The following is a 12,559-nucleotide window of genomic DNA, read 5'->3' as shown; positions in this document are numbered from 1 at the left end:
CAGTCGCTGTGTTTCATAGGGTGGAGCGATATTTTAGGTATTCCGTGGGTACATTTGCATTTGCGGAAGATTTCATTCGTATTTCTGTTGTGTAAGTAGCAATCAAGTAATTCATTGAATATTATACATTAATAAAATCTGTAACACATCAATTTTGGAGCAAAAAATGGAAATTGTCATAGTAAAGTAGTCGAAAAAGGGAGAGAAATCGCATTCCATATGCATGAAGCAATAAATCGTCAAAACAATATATGTATCATGTTCCATTCCAATGGTTGAAAATTTTTAAACTTAAACGCATCAACTCATTTAACAGACTGAGGGGATAATAACTATGCCTTTTCGGAAGTTTTACGACTAACACCTCATAAAAATGCACCTATTTGAATCTAATAAACTGGTGAAAATTTTAACAAAATTAATTTTAAATGAACTTCACAATGTTTATGAAGATTTTTTAGCAGAAAATATGTCGTCACATAATATGCCAATGCTTTAAAAACGTGAAAATATAGGAGAACATGAAAATTCTGGGAAAAAAAACACAAATATTTTTGAACACATAAAATATTATTCTGGCTTTTGTTTATTTAACTTATATTCAAACCGTTATATATATCCTACATTCTTAATTCCTGCTAATAATTTCTTAGTAATAGCAAAGATATCAGACAACTTTTATGCACTTATGATATTAATTTAAACATTGAACGCATGTTGTTGACGCAAAATTGCGAACGTATTGTTCCGTGCAAGAGTTTTCTGTTTGTACATGTTTGACAAACGCCATAAGACTTAAAACTTCACGGTACAGGCATTTAGTAAAAGAAAAACTTTGACTTTAATTGAAAACACTGGAAGTAACTAGAGCCGTGAAGACAACGTCAAAATAAAAACGATTAGGAGACGTGAGGAAGATGGAGAGAGCGTCGGCTGCACTTGCGAGAGAGCGACTTGGGACGACAGGTGGTCGAGTGATCCCATTAACGTTAATCTAGTGAGTTAGGTTGGCTCGTAAACACTGGGATTGAAAGGCTGCGGCACTTAGATCTCTAGGATTTAATGTCACTCCCAAGACACGGCGGGGATGAGAAGCTCAAAATAGGACTCTAAAGGTGCATTTAACCAAGTATAAAATCCGGAGTCGCATTTTTTATCCACTATTTGAACGCCTAATTTCTCATTTCAATAAATACACACATAAAATCGTGCTTTATATACAAGTGGTTTCAGGAGGAATCTGCAATACTTAAGCAGGTAGTAGTAATTTAAAGTATTTCCTTGACGCAAACATTTTTTGGATGAGCTCTGCAGTAAACATGAAAACGGTTTTTCTTTGGTATCCAGCCTTTTCGACATTTCATTTAATATCCTGGAGTATTAAGTATTGAACCTCTAAGGTTGAATGAAAACGTGCTATTATATTTGTCTGAATCAATTAATATTTGAGCTTAATTAAAGAAGAGCCCTGGGCGAGTATCAGCAATACAATTGTTCTATCTCACCCATTTTTAGATTGTGAATTTGAGATTGTGTATTATTTACAAAGTTTCAAAAATATTGGATGCCGAAAAAAACCATTTTCATGGTAAAAAAAAACATTTTCACTGGAAAGAGCGACCAAAGTAATTATTGCGTTGCCATAGCTCAGTAAGTAAGGAGATGCGACCCCATATTTATGGACAGGAAATGCTCTAAATCGCTTACCCTACAACCTCCTGAAGTATTGCGTGTTCCTCCTGAAGCCACTTGTATATTAACCACGATCTAATCCTTTCGCTACCGCTCATCTCCGAATATCTACCCCTCACATGCGGCCTAGTACGTTCACAGCAGCGGCCCAGTACGTTCACACGTACCAGGTACGTTCACAGTAATGAGTGCATCTTTCCATAAACATGGACTTGCAACTCATTAGTTACTGAGCAATGGCAACGCAAACATTATTTTGGATGCTCTTTGCAGTTGCCATGGTTTTTGTTACCAAGAAACCGTTTATTTTTTGGGTTTCCAGGTTCCTAGTCTTTCAGGCATTTTTTAATAACACACAATTACAAAATGGGTGAGATTGAGCAATCATATAGCTGTAACTCCATGTTTATGCATAAAAAATTCTTAAAACTGTCTACCCAACCACCTCCAGCATTTTCCAGTATTGCATTTTCCTCCTGTAACACCCTGTATACATCAGGTTTTGAAATAACGGTCATGTAGAAATTCTTAAATTATTTTTATTTTGAAATTGCAATCTATTAAATAATTCAAACCGCTGAGTGCCTAACGCCAATCCAAACCGGCTGCATTACGCATACGTTATAGACATAAAAATAAATATTTACTATATATTTTAGCAGTTATAACGATAGCATTATCCTTATTTGAGAAATCATACCTTTTCCACCCATTTTCCTAGACGAATGAAGGATTGAAAAAACGCACGAGCGCTAAAATGTGGCCGTCATGCAAATTCAGTTTTGAATAGGGAATGCAAAAACGTGGGTGCCCGCTTAAATGGGAGTTAGCGCTTGAAATATGGCTGTGACAGAGAGAGAGAAATGAGGCAGAGAATGAGTTGTAGCCGAGGGTAGTTAAACATTCAGTTGACTGATTGAGGTCTGAAAGCTTTCCTACAAGTAAAAAATACTACCCGTTGGCGTACCAAAAAAATCCGTTGAAATTCTATTGATTCGACATAGCTCCAACAATATTAGCATATTTTTTAAGATTTTGGAGCCATAATTAACAGTTTTAATCATAATGAATATAACCATAACATGTATTCGGTAAAATAAAGTGTTATCACATTATAATTGCAAGGACGACTGAAAAAAATAGTATAAGAGAATATTCGTGCATATAAATTCTACCTCAAAGAAATGGTAGTCACAAATTCATTGGCAATACCTATGTTTTAAAGTCTTTTATTATTAGATCTATTTGATTTTTGCATTGAACACCCTACGAGGTCATTTTTTATTGTTATTCCTACGCATCGCATGCAGATCAAATTTCAATACCAATTATTTAGATACTCCTATTGAACACGCATAAAAAGGATATTGAGCCCAACATGTATAATTAAAACGTTAATTATCTCAGAACAAATACAGTCATAAAATCGCTTCGAAATAGGCGAGAGGTAGAGGTAGTTAATGGATAATAGCAACTGTAGTTATTAACGTCATGTTATAATTTAATATAATGTTTTTTTCGAATTTACTATAACATACCAAATTTAATTTCGTAGCCGAAACATTATTGCATCAAAGAATAACAAGAGGAAAAAAATATATGTTTAGTCACGGCAGTAAAACACCCTAACAACTGGCTATTAAATTCTCATAGAACATAATGAAAATGGTATTTGGATGCAAAGACCTTCATAGGATACGAAATCAAAAAAAAAAAACAAATATAAAAAGATTTATAAACCTATAAACAATAAATGAATCTTATAATCTGTCAGAGACGTGAAATGGTAACATAACACAATGAAATATCAGTGAGTCAATATAACTTCGAAAATGCCTTGGGGAACACGTAAGAAGTATTTATAGCAGAGTCTTTTAGAGGCTGGAATTATTGTTGAGCGAGGGTTTTTGAATGTAAACGTGAAAGAGAGAGCTATTGCGCAATCTTCAGGCCAAAATTTGCATACGAGCATATGGAATCTAGCGCAGAGATACTCTTGCGCGGACCAATTCAAATGCTAAGGAAAGCTGCAAGATTGGTAAAAAAGATGCTTCCAGCAAAAATCCCTGACATAACTAATAACGAACTAGAAAGGAAGTCGCGTTGCATGTGAGACTGGATCTATTTCGAAGGGCTGTTGACAAAACTTTGTCTCTCTTCGTCAGGTACGCTTGGATGGCCTGATGATTTCTTATGTTTTACTCAGCACCCGGATACTAGAAATAAGTTATGATTTTATCATAAATTTTAGGCCTATTAGGAGGATCTTAAGCGTACTTGATGGGAAAATTACGCTGAACTGTCATCGCCACCTTCGATTCTTCAAACCAAAACACACAGCTAGCACGTTCGGGTCCACGGAAGGCAGCCAGGTTTAATGTAACAGCGCTAGCGCTTGTTACGGCGTGATTCTGTACTAGGAAACTACACCAATCAAAAGTTAATGTCCTTATCTTTATGATAATACTAAAACCAGCACTACCTTTTTTTGAGTGAATTTATATGAATTTTCAAAACTCTAAAGGACTTTTTGAAACACCATGAATACGTTCATGTGGATATAGTTATATTGGACAGGCCAAACGGAAGATCGTAACCAGGCTGAAAGAGCATAGAAGGGCGCTGAAGGCAAGACAATGGGAGACTTCAGCTATCGCCGATCATTTCATGTCCGGGCTAGGATACAAGATTCTCCTGTATGGGGCCAAAGCCATTGCAAGATTATTATCCATGGCTAATTAGAGAGGGGATTGATATTTCTAAACGAGCTCTAAATTTTAACAGGAATGATGTGTATAATTTGAGCCATGTGAGGAAAAGAAACCTTAAAAAAATTGAATAACAATATTCCCATACTTATCTCCCGTTTTTAGAATTGATATTTTAAAGAAATTGGGTTTTTTATTTTATTAAAACTTATTTCTTTTAAGTCCATGACAACCATTGACCTGTTTTCCAATGGTACGAGATAAATATGCATACAACTTCAGTATCCTGACGACGTTCCCAGCAAGGAGGAACGAAACGATGAGTTCGATATTCAGCAAGCAGCAATAAACTTAGAAATAGAATAACTTTGTTTTATTCCACACTTTATTTTAAATAGCACGACCCGGGTTTCAGTGTTAATGCTATCATCCTGATGATAGCATTAAATGCTGAAACCCGGAAAGTGTGGAATTAAAAAAGTTATTCTATTTTATTCTATGATGAAGCAATTCCACAAAATAACGCCTGAGACCGTGACTTACACTTATAAATAGAATGAGTAGTGCATCTAATCGCTGCGAAAACCTTAAAATCAAAACTATGAATATCTTTCGGAGCGACACTTTGAGCAACATCGAGGATTTTAGTAGTCCAACAGAAATGATAAATTAAGGGAGATATTTTACCAAACGGACAGATTTAGGAATTCGTTTTCCCCAGAGCAGCAAAGAATTTTAATAGAAGATTGGTGGAACTCGCATACTCGCATTTCTTTTTTTTTCTTGACAGTTGGTGTCCTTGACCCCCCCCCCCCAATCAAACGCCTATTGAGGCCAGAGATGGCAAGTGAAACGAAACGAAAATATTTCATTTCGACCCGGAGGGAAACGAAAATACGAGTCCTAGGTTTGGTTTCGTTCCCGAACGAAATTAAAATCACTAAGGAGTTCAGTTTCGATCCGGGAAGAGACTTTACTCCAGAGAACGAAACTAAATTAACACGTTCATCGTCGCGTCGGTCATAATGACCAAAACATGTACATCATCTCCACGCCGCTTCGGTCACTTTGACCGAAGAATGAGCCTTTCTTTTGGCCGATAGCATAGCACGCCGTCGGTCACAGCTACTTCGGCGACGCGGATATGACGTGACCGACGCGGCGTGCGTAGACGAATGCACACAAAAATTCAAATGGAAAGTATCCGAGCATTAAAACAAAAGAAACTAGAATAACACGTCGGCGCAATGGGCGAATTTGTCTAAAATTCCGCATCAGGGAACGTGTTAACTGAAACTCCGCTGCTCATAGTTAAGTTTCGATCGCAGAAGTTGAGTGGAGGGGGAAAGAGGGAATAGTTTCGACCCATTACGTTTGACATGCATGTAGGGAAGTAAAACACCGACCTTTGTGCTCACCGTTCTCCTGTTAGTGGTAAAAATATGAGTGCCCCATGCATCTAATGGCGGTAAGTAGAACCTTTACTTCATTCAACCATATTTCGTACTCGGTGTGTGGGTCGAAACTAAACTGTTCGAAGGTGAAGCACGTGGTCCGTCCGTTGCGAAACAATCTGTGTTTCGTTTCGTCTTAGATGTTTAGTTTAGTTTCGACCTGATTTAGTTTTAACTCCGATTTCGTTTCGACCCTGAGTTTAGCTCCCCGGGTTTGATTCTTTTTCGTTTCGATTCTATATTTCGCTCCCTGGAACGAAACTATTGAAATTTTAATGGCTCAGGCTTTTGTTTAGTTTCGATTGCCAAACCTAATTCAGGCGGCTTGCGGGGTAGTATGTTAAATGTCAATGTCGTCAACACGACTGGATGTGTTTTGTCATCCTTACTGTCATAATACTCCTCAAAATCAAGCGACTTACCTTGAAATTTCCAAAATGTATGAGAAACCTCTTCCGACATTGCCTGTTCATCAAACTGATAGGAAATGAGAAAATAATGAGGAGTAATTATCATATTTGTGATAAAGTCAAACACTGATAATGATGGGTTTTATACTCTCTAAAATTTTTGGGATAAATGCATAAGTCTTGAACAAATGATAAGTCCCTTCTGATCACAGTATTTAGCACAGAACAGCTCCAGTGCATAGGAATCGAGAGGAATGTAATTATGTGCATTGGATAGTTCTTCAAATTCTTTCTAGAGCACCCTCAGTGAAGTAGGTGACATGTTGGAGATGAAATTTTTAGGTAATTTCGCATCTATAAACTACTCCCCGGCATTAAATTCTTTTCGGATACAGCAATTAAACATATTATGTAATAATTAGTAAACTACGTGCTTGGGTTGGGGATTATTTCTGATTAATAGGGCTTAATAATTCTAATCCTTGATATAAAATTAATATCTCGGACTCCATATGTCACGATCTCCATGTGCGTATTTTCTTGCAATGAAGCAGTAACGCCATGCATTGACAGTGGACAAAGTAGGTAAATGGACGCGAAAGAAGTACTATTTTTTGTAGCGGAAGCTAGCGTACTGTTTCTGAATGGCATGTGCGCCGCTCTTCCGCGAAGTTTGTAGCGCACTAGTGACCAATGGAAGACTCTCAATATTTCACCAATATCGACGTAGCGGGATTGGAGAGCAATCATAAGTCCATCGATACAAGGTTATCAGTCAGAAAGGTACACATTTTTCTCTCCTTGTTCTCAATGTGACTCACCGCTTAGGATGATGTGCAGTATGGTGCAAGTGAAGACCCGCTTTGATCCCCTCATCGCGACGCAGAGGACGATAGATGGCCGTATCCTCGAGTCATAAAGGAGACCAGCCTCCTGAAAAAAAGTGGTAAATTTTAAACATGAATAGACACCATCACAGGTAGTTATTACCATTAATGATAAGATAGAAACAACGGTAGTAATTCTCCACTCTTATTTATTAACTGAAGCGGTTTCGACATTTTTACACATCATTGTCAACAGCTATCTGAAATAAATGATGAAACTAGCTGGATTAATAGGCGTATATAAAATTACTATGATTATTTACAATGAATTTTCAAAGAGTATTCTTGTCGACCCCATCATTGATATTGTCGATCATTGTCGATCTGATCATTAATATGGGGTGCGTGTATTTAAACAATGGAAAACCCTTCTATAAATGGAAAATGACTTTGTAGTGGGAAAAATGGTGTTTTAAGGAGCAAACAGTCCATCTCTGCCGGCGACTACAATGATTAGACTAGTGACTACAACTACGATCGTTTCCGAGAAGGGCAAAAAATTTTAAAGCATATTTACAGAACTCTAGATTTCTTGAAGAAGGAACGTGGAACAATTCGTCCTAAACGCTAAAATGAGATTCAAGATTATTCGAGACGGCCTTTCGGAAGTGATTTTTCAGCATATCTTAAATTGAATTGAGCAGCCTTTCACACTGTTGTAGAAAGCTTGAATTAACTTAAATAACGACAGTTAACATGATCGACGAAGGAATAACATAAAGCGAGACCGATACAGAACTATAACCATAATTTTACGTTAAGGATACAAATTTGTGTCAATGACTTGCAAAGCCGAACTTCTCTTCTACTTCATGTGGTCGTTCACTCCTTATTTTAAATTTAATAGGGACTTCTACGGCGCTCTCTCCTAAGCGGCCATAATGACAATACTCGTCCGATCTCCAAGGGAGCGCTAGGAAGGTTAGAAAGCCTTTACTGACTGGCTTCAACACAATTGGAGATTCAATTGAAATTTGAAGCGTTCAAGACGAATTTGATGGTAACGAAGCGATTCGTCAATAGCTTTTAACATGAAATTTCTGCTGTTGTGATGATTTACACGGCGTCATATCTATTCGAGAAATCTTGTTCAATGGTTCTTAGACGGAATTTGACGTGAATTTGACAGTATTAAACCGCCTTAATACTTAGTTTGTCTCAAATATCTGGAATGTATGTTACGGATTAAAAAATTGAATTGTACATCAAATCAAATTTGAACTATTCATGGTATCACATTCTCTATTCTGAGAGAAAATTATACTTTTCTCCCTTTTCAACCGTCTAAAATGTATAGGATTGAATAATTATCATAGCGCTAAAACGCGGAGGGTTATGCAAGACATGATTGCAAGTACCACTAAATAGCGCATTTTAAATATGCACTTATGTTTCTATTCCTAGAATTGAACTTGCACATCTTCATACACTACAACATGATCAAATACACCACTGTGGGGTATATACACACGACAGAGGAAATGTTTCACATTTTCTTTCGGTAATTGTGATTTTTTTACACCATTCCAATTGTTCGTTATGGTAAATTTTGTGAAAAATAGAAACAATCATTATATTTTTATCATGCTTTAACATAAATACTATTTTGTACCTTTACAGAGTTTCGGCCCAGGACTAATATTTAGGAATTAATGTGTGTAAATTATTTCATTACGAATATTTTTATGGTAAGGGCAACATTATGTATTGTAAAATTAGTTAAAATTTAGCATAGTAAATGGCCAAAATCGATAAATAGCCTATTGTACGTGAAGTAATTGAAGATTATGTATTATAATTAGGTGTCCATTAAATATTTCATGCAATTCTTTTGCAAAAAAGTTTTGTATTCAGCATATTCAAATCAGGTTAAAAGCACCCGGTAAATCAACATCTCTGCATGAGTGAGGTAGAAAAATGTTGCGGTACACTGTATGTGAGAGGGTTGAGGTGAAGAAAGCTTCGCTGAATGCTGCTGTAAATGGAATTTGACTCTCCACGGTGTGATTCATGTGTTAATGGAAGCAGAGGCCGCTGAACTTGATTAATGAAGTCGAAGCTTGGACCGCTCTTGGAGACCTCTGCCGTCGGAGGAGAGAAACATTTCTCCTCTTTGACACCACCCCTTCTAACCATCAGCCTCCCTTAACGTCTCCGCCTTCTCTACCGCTTTCCACTCTCCATCTGCCGTGTCAACACCTTCGTCTTTCGCGGGCACAAAAAACACCTCCAAAAATCCAAAGTGGACAAAGACACGGAGCATAAATCAGGTCAGGACCATTTATCATATCGTATTTTTGCTCGAACGCATCATATATTATGTGATAAATGTTACCCATAGAAATTTTCATAGTTTTTGTGGATTTACTCGAGCATGAAACTTTGCTCTTCCTATGATTTTTGCTTCCTATTCATTGTTAAGGCAGTGCTGACGAAGTATAACATTACACAAAGGGGTTGAAATATAAATCATTCCTTTGGTTACTGGACGATAAAATCTTCCGATAAAAACAAGACGTACGCGAAATGATTATATTCTGACTTTATTATCATTCGAAGAAAGACCGTAAGCATGATATGGAAACTATTCGTCAAGTTTTATGCATTCGAAGGATATGACAAATAAAAATAATTATAACGAGTTAAGAAATCGTTGGATGTACACAGAAATCTAGAGGAAAAGGAAGTGCCTGCCCTTCATTATTGCAATATAATTGTAAGAAAGCTTCCTTCTCGTAGTCAAAATAGAACTGACAAAATTTAACAATCTTGGACACAAAAAAGCAAGTGGTTGTATGAGGCATAAATAATTTTCTTTGATAACTGGACGATGAAATCCTTAGTTAGAAACATAATTTTTATGAGGTTGTGTGCATTTTTCACTCCATGATTTTATTTTCACTCGAACAAAAGACTCGAAAAATATTCATCCAGTCCTTGGCATTTGAGGGATGATGCAAGTGAAAATATGGACCACTGGTTCGGAAAACAACAGCCCTTAAAAAAACCAAGTGCCACAGTGAGATCCCGGAATTCAATTTGACAAAAAATATTACATGCTCGAGGGTAGTGGCGTTATTTCGTGGGGATGAGGGGATAGATACCCCCCAAAGCCTCAAACAAATAAAAAGATTATTTAAAATAATTGTCTAGTTATGAAACTTAATAACTACATCTGCTAAGTTTAAATTTTCAGTGCCAACATGATGTAAATGTATTTTAAGGCGTGCCGTTTTTTCAAACATTTGCCTGGGGGAGAGTCGACATCACAGGCCATCCAATCCCCCACCAAAAGCATATTCCTAGTTACGCCACCTTGAGGATATCCCCATATAAAGCCGAAGAATATGTAAGGATACCTCGTTATTGTTACATAGTTATAAGGAAGCATGTAGATGGTAGGAAAAAGCGTGGGAGACGAAACTAGCGAAACAAATATTTTAAGTAACACAATCGAGAAGTCGACCGATATAAACCAAGAAAGGAAAAAAGACAAATAACGTAAGTTTCCGAGGAAAACTACCAAAATATTTCATAGTTAAGTAACAGGCTTGCAACAGCGAGCAATTGTGAACGGCAGAAGAGCAACCTTACGAATGTAAAACGAGTGGGTGTACATTTTTCGGGGAGTCGAATCACTTTTGGGCATTGATCGAAGAAGAAAAACAACAATGAAATTCTAAATAAAGATATGTATTTTTACACTCTGAGTTGAGTTTTAATGTAGTAGGATTACAGAAGCTTCACAAATAGCCATGTAGGACATTAAATATTGCGATTAGTTAGTATTCAAGTGCCATTTGTAGGAAAAACAATAAGAAAGTATTTTGAAAGTAAAACGTAAACACTTCGATGGAGAAGGACTTACCAAATGGAACGCCTTTTGTCTTCAAAATGTCTTAAATGAATTTATAGGAAAAATAGGAAACGATGTTTCCAACCCTAGCTAAATGTAAATTTTAATGTCAAGACAAGAGTTATCATTCCAGGATGATGCATTCATCAAATAGAACGATACAGAGAGGATCAACTTAAAAACATCGAAGGAATTTAGATCTTATATCCATGAAGATAACACTATTTTCTCGCAAAGATACATAAAAATACATTAAATCAAGTTTATGAATATCAGAGATAAATTGCCAACAAAAATATTCTACAAGAATGAAAAAACTTTTCACATTGTCGGCTTAGGCTCTTGAACTGTATTTGGAAAAATCATTCTACCGTTATTAAGTCCACTTGGGCTGGACACTTTTTATTGCTACCGACATTTTTAAAGGCGAAATCTCGATACCATAAATCATACCCATAAGTATTCCGTTTATACCGCAAAAACTTATAATCGAAATCAAAATCAAAAACGAATTGAACCATTTACTCCATTTCTGACGGATTACATATCTGTCACTCCAATCAAATGTAATCTTGCATTGTTAACATCTTCATTCTTGACGCTTTACTTATTCCAGTCTAACCTCTCAGCTCGCCAACCGCATCTACCGAGGCCTCAAGTAGTCGATGTCGATTTAATCATAATAATTGATTGAGAGGGAAATGGGAAATTCTATAGAATTGTGGGGATGATTACATGCATTGTGAAATCTTATATGCGTGTACATATCAATATGAACAGCCATTTTATGGCAGTCTAATGAACTAAAGGACAAGTATATGACAAGTAAAACGAAGTTAGGCCTCGAATGGCCTGAGTGAAAAGGTAAGTAAGTATGAGAGAAAGACGATTTTGGGTAGGTATGATATTATTAGCTGATAATTTATAACGGGAAGTTTGCATCAAAGCCAATTCTCGGATCGTTTACCAATGATGATATTGTACATCCAGAAAATGTGGAATTACGCTTTCTCACGTTTTTGTCGTATTTCCTCGGTGCTAAAGTTGAAACATTTGTCACCGGGCCTTCCACCCAGTCAATTTGCATATAGTGAGCAATTATTCACTTTATTTAAGCATTAAATTGAAGAGGCAAAGAATTAAGCCAAAAGTGAACATATAATTAATTACCTGATACCACATCCTCGAGAACGATGTAGGCAAGTGTTAAGAGCAGACGCCTAGTCTGCTGCGAAAAATCGCAGAAAATTCAAAAAATGATGCATATATACCTGCGTCTGTTGCCAATAAATCGAATATTGAGCCGAAAGATTTCAATTACGTTTGTACATAGATGATCTCTCCTAAGTGGCGAACAGGTTTAAGGCTTAGCACACTTCTAAGGGTGACTCCCAATCAAATTCAGTGCTTCAGAAATATGAAATATTTGTAAACGCATTGTAACGTTTTGATTTTCTTGTAAGAAGTTGGGTCAAAAGTAAATGTATTACTGATATTAAATAACTGCCATATTCTCGCTTGTAAACCAGAAAATGAATAATGTAAACTATAA

General features: G+C 36.5%; 1 protein-coding gene across 1 annotated transcript in view; it reads right to left on the bottom strand.

Moving 5' to 3' along the window:
• LOC124165676 overlaps positions 1 to 12,559 on the bottom strand; it is a 139,103-nt gene that overhangs the window by 117,848 nt on the left and 8,696 nt on the right. Inside the window, exon 2 of the mRNA XM_046543155.1 lies at positions 7,086 to 7,197. Within this exon, the coding sequence (XP_046399111.1) occupies positions 7,086 to 7,140 (55 nt within the window). The 5' untranslated portion in view covers positions 7,141 to 7,197. The remainder of the gene's footprint in view (positions 1 to 7,085; positions 7,198 to 12,559) is intronic.

The sequence above is a fragment of the Ischnura elegans genome, chromosome 9 (genome assembly GCF_921293095.1).
Source record: "Ischnura elegans chromosome 9, ioIscEleg1.1, whole genome shotgun sequence".
Classification (NCBI taxonomy): domain Eukaryota; kingdom Metazoa; phylum Arthropoda; class Insecta; order Odonata; family Coenagrionidae; genus Ischnura; species Ischnura elegans.
The sequence above is the reverse complement of the archived record's forward strand: the minus strand, read 5'-3'. Positions and strand labels throughout refer to the sequence as shown.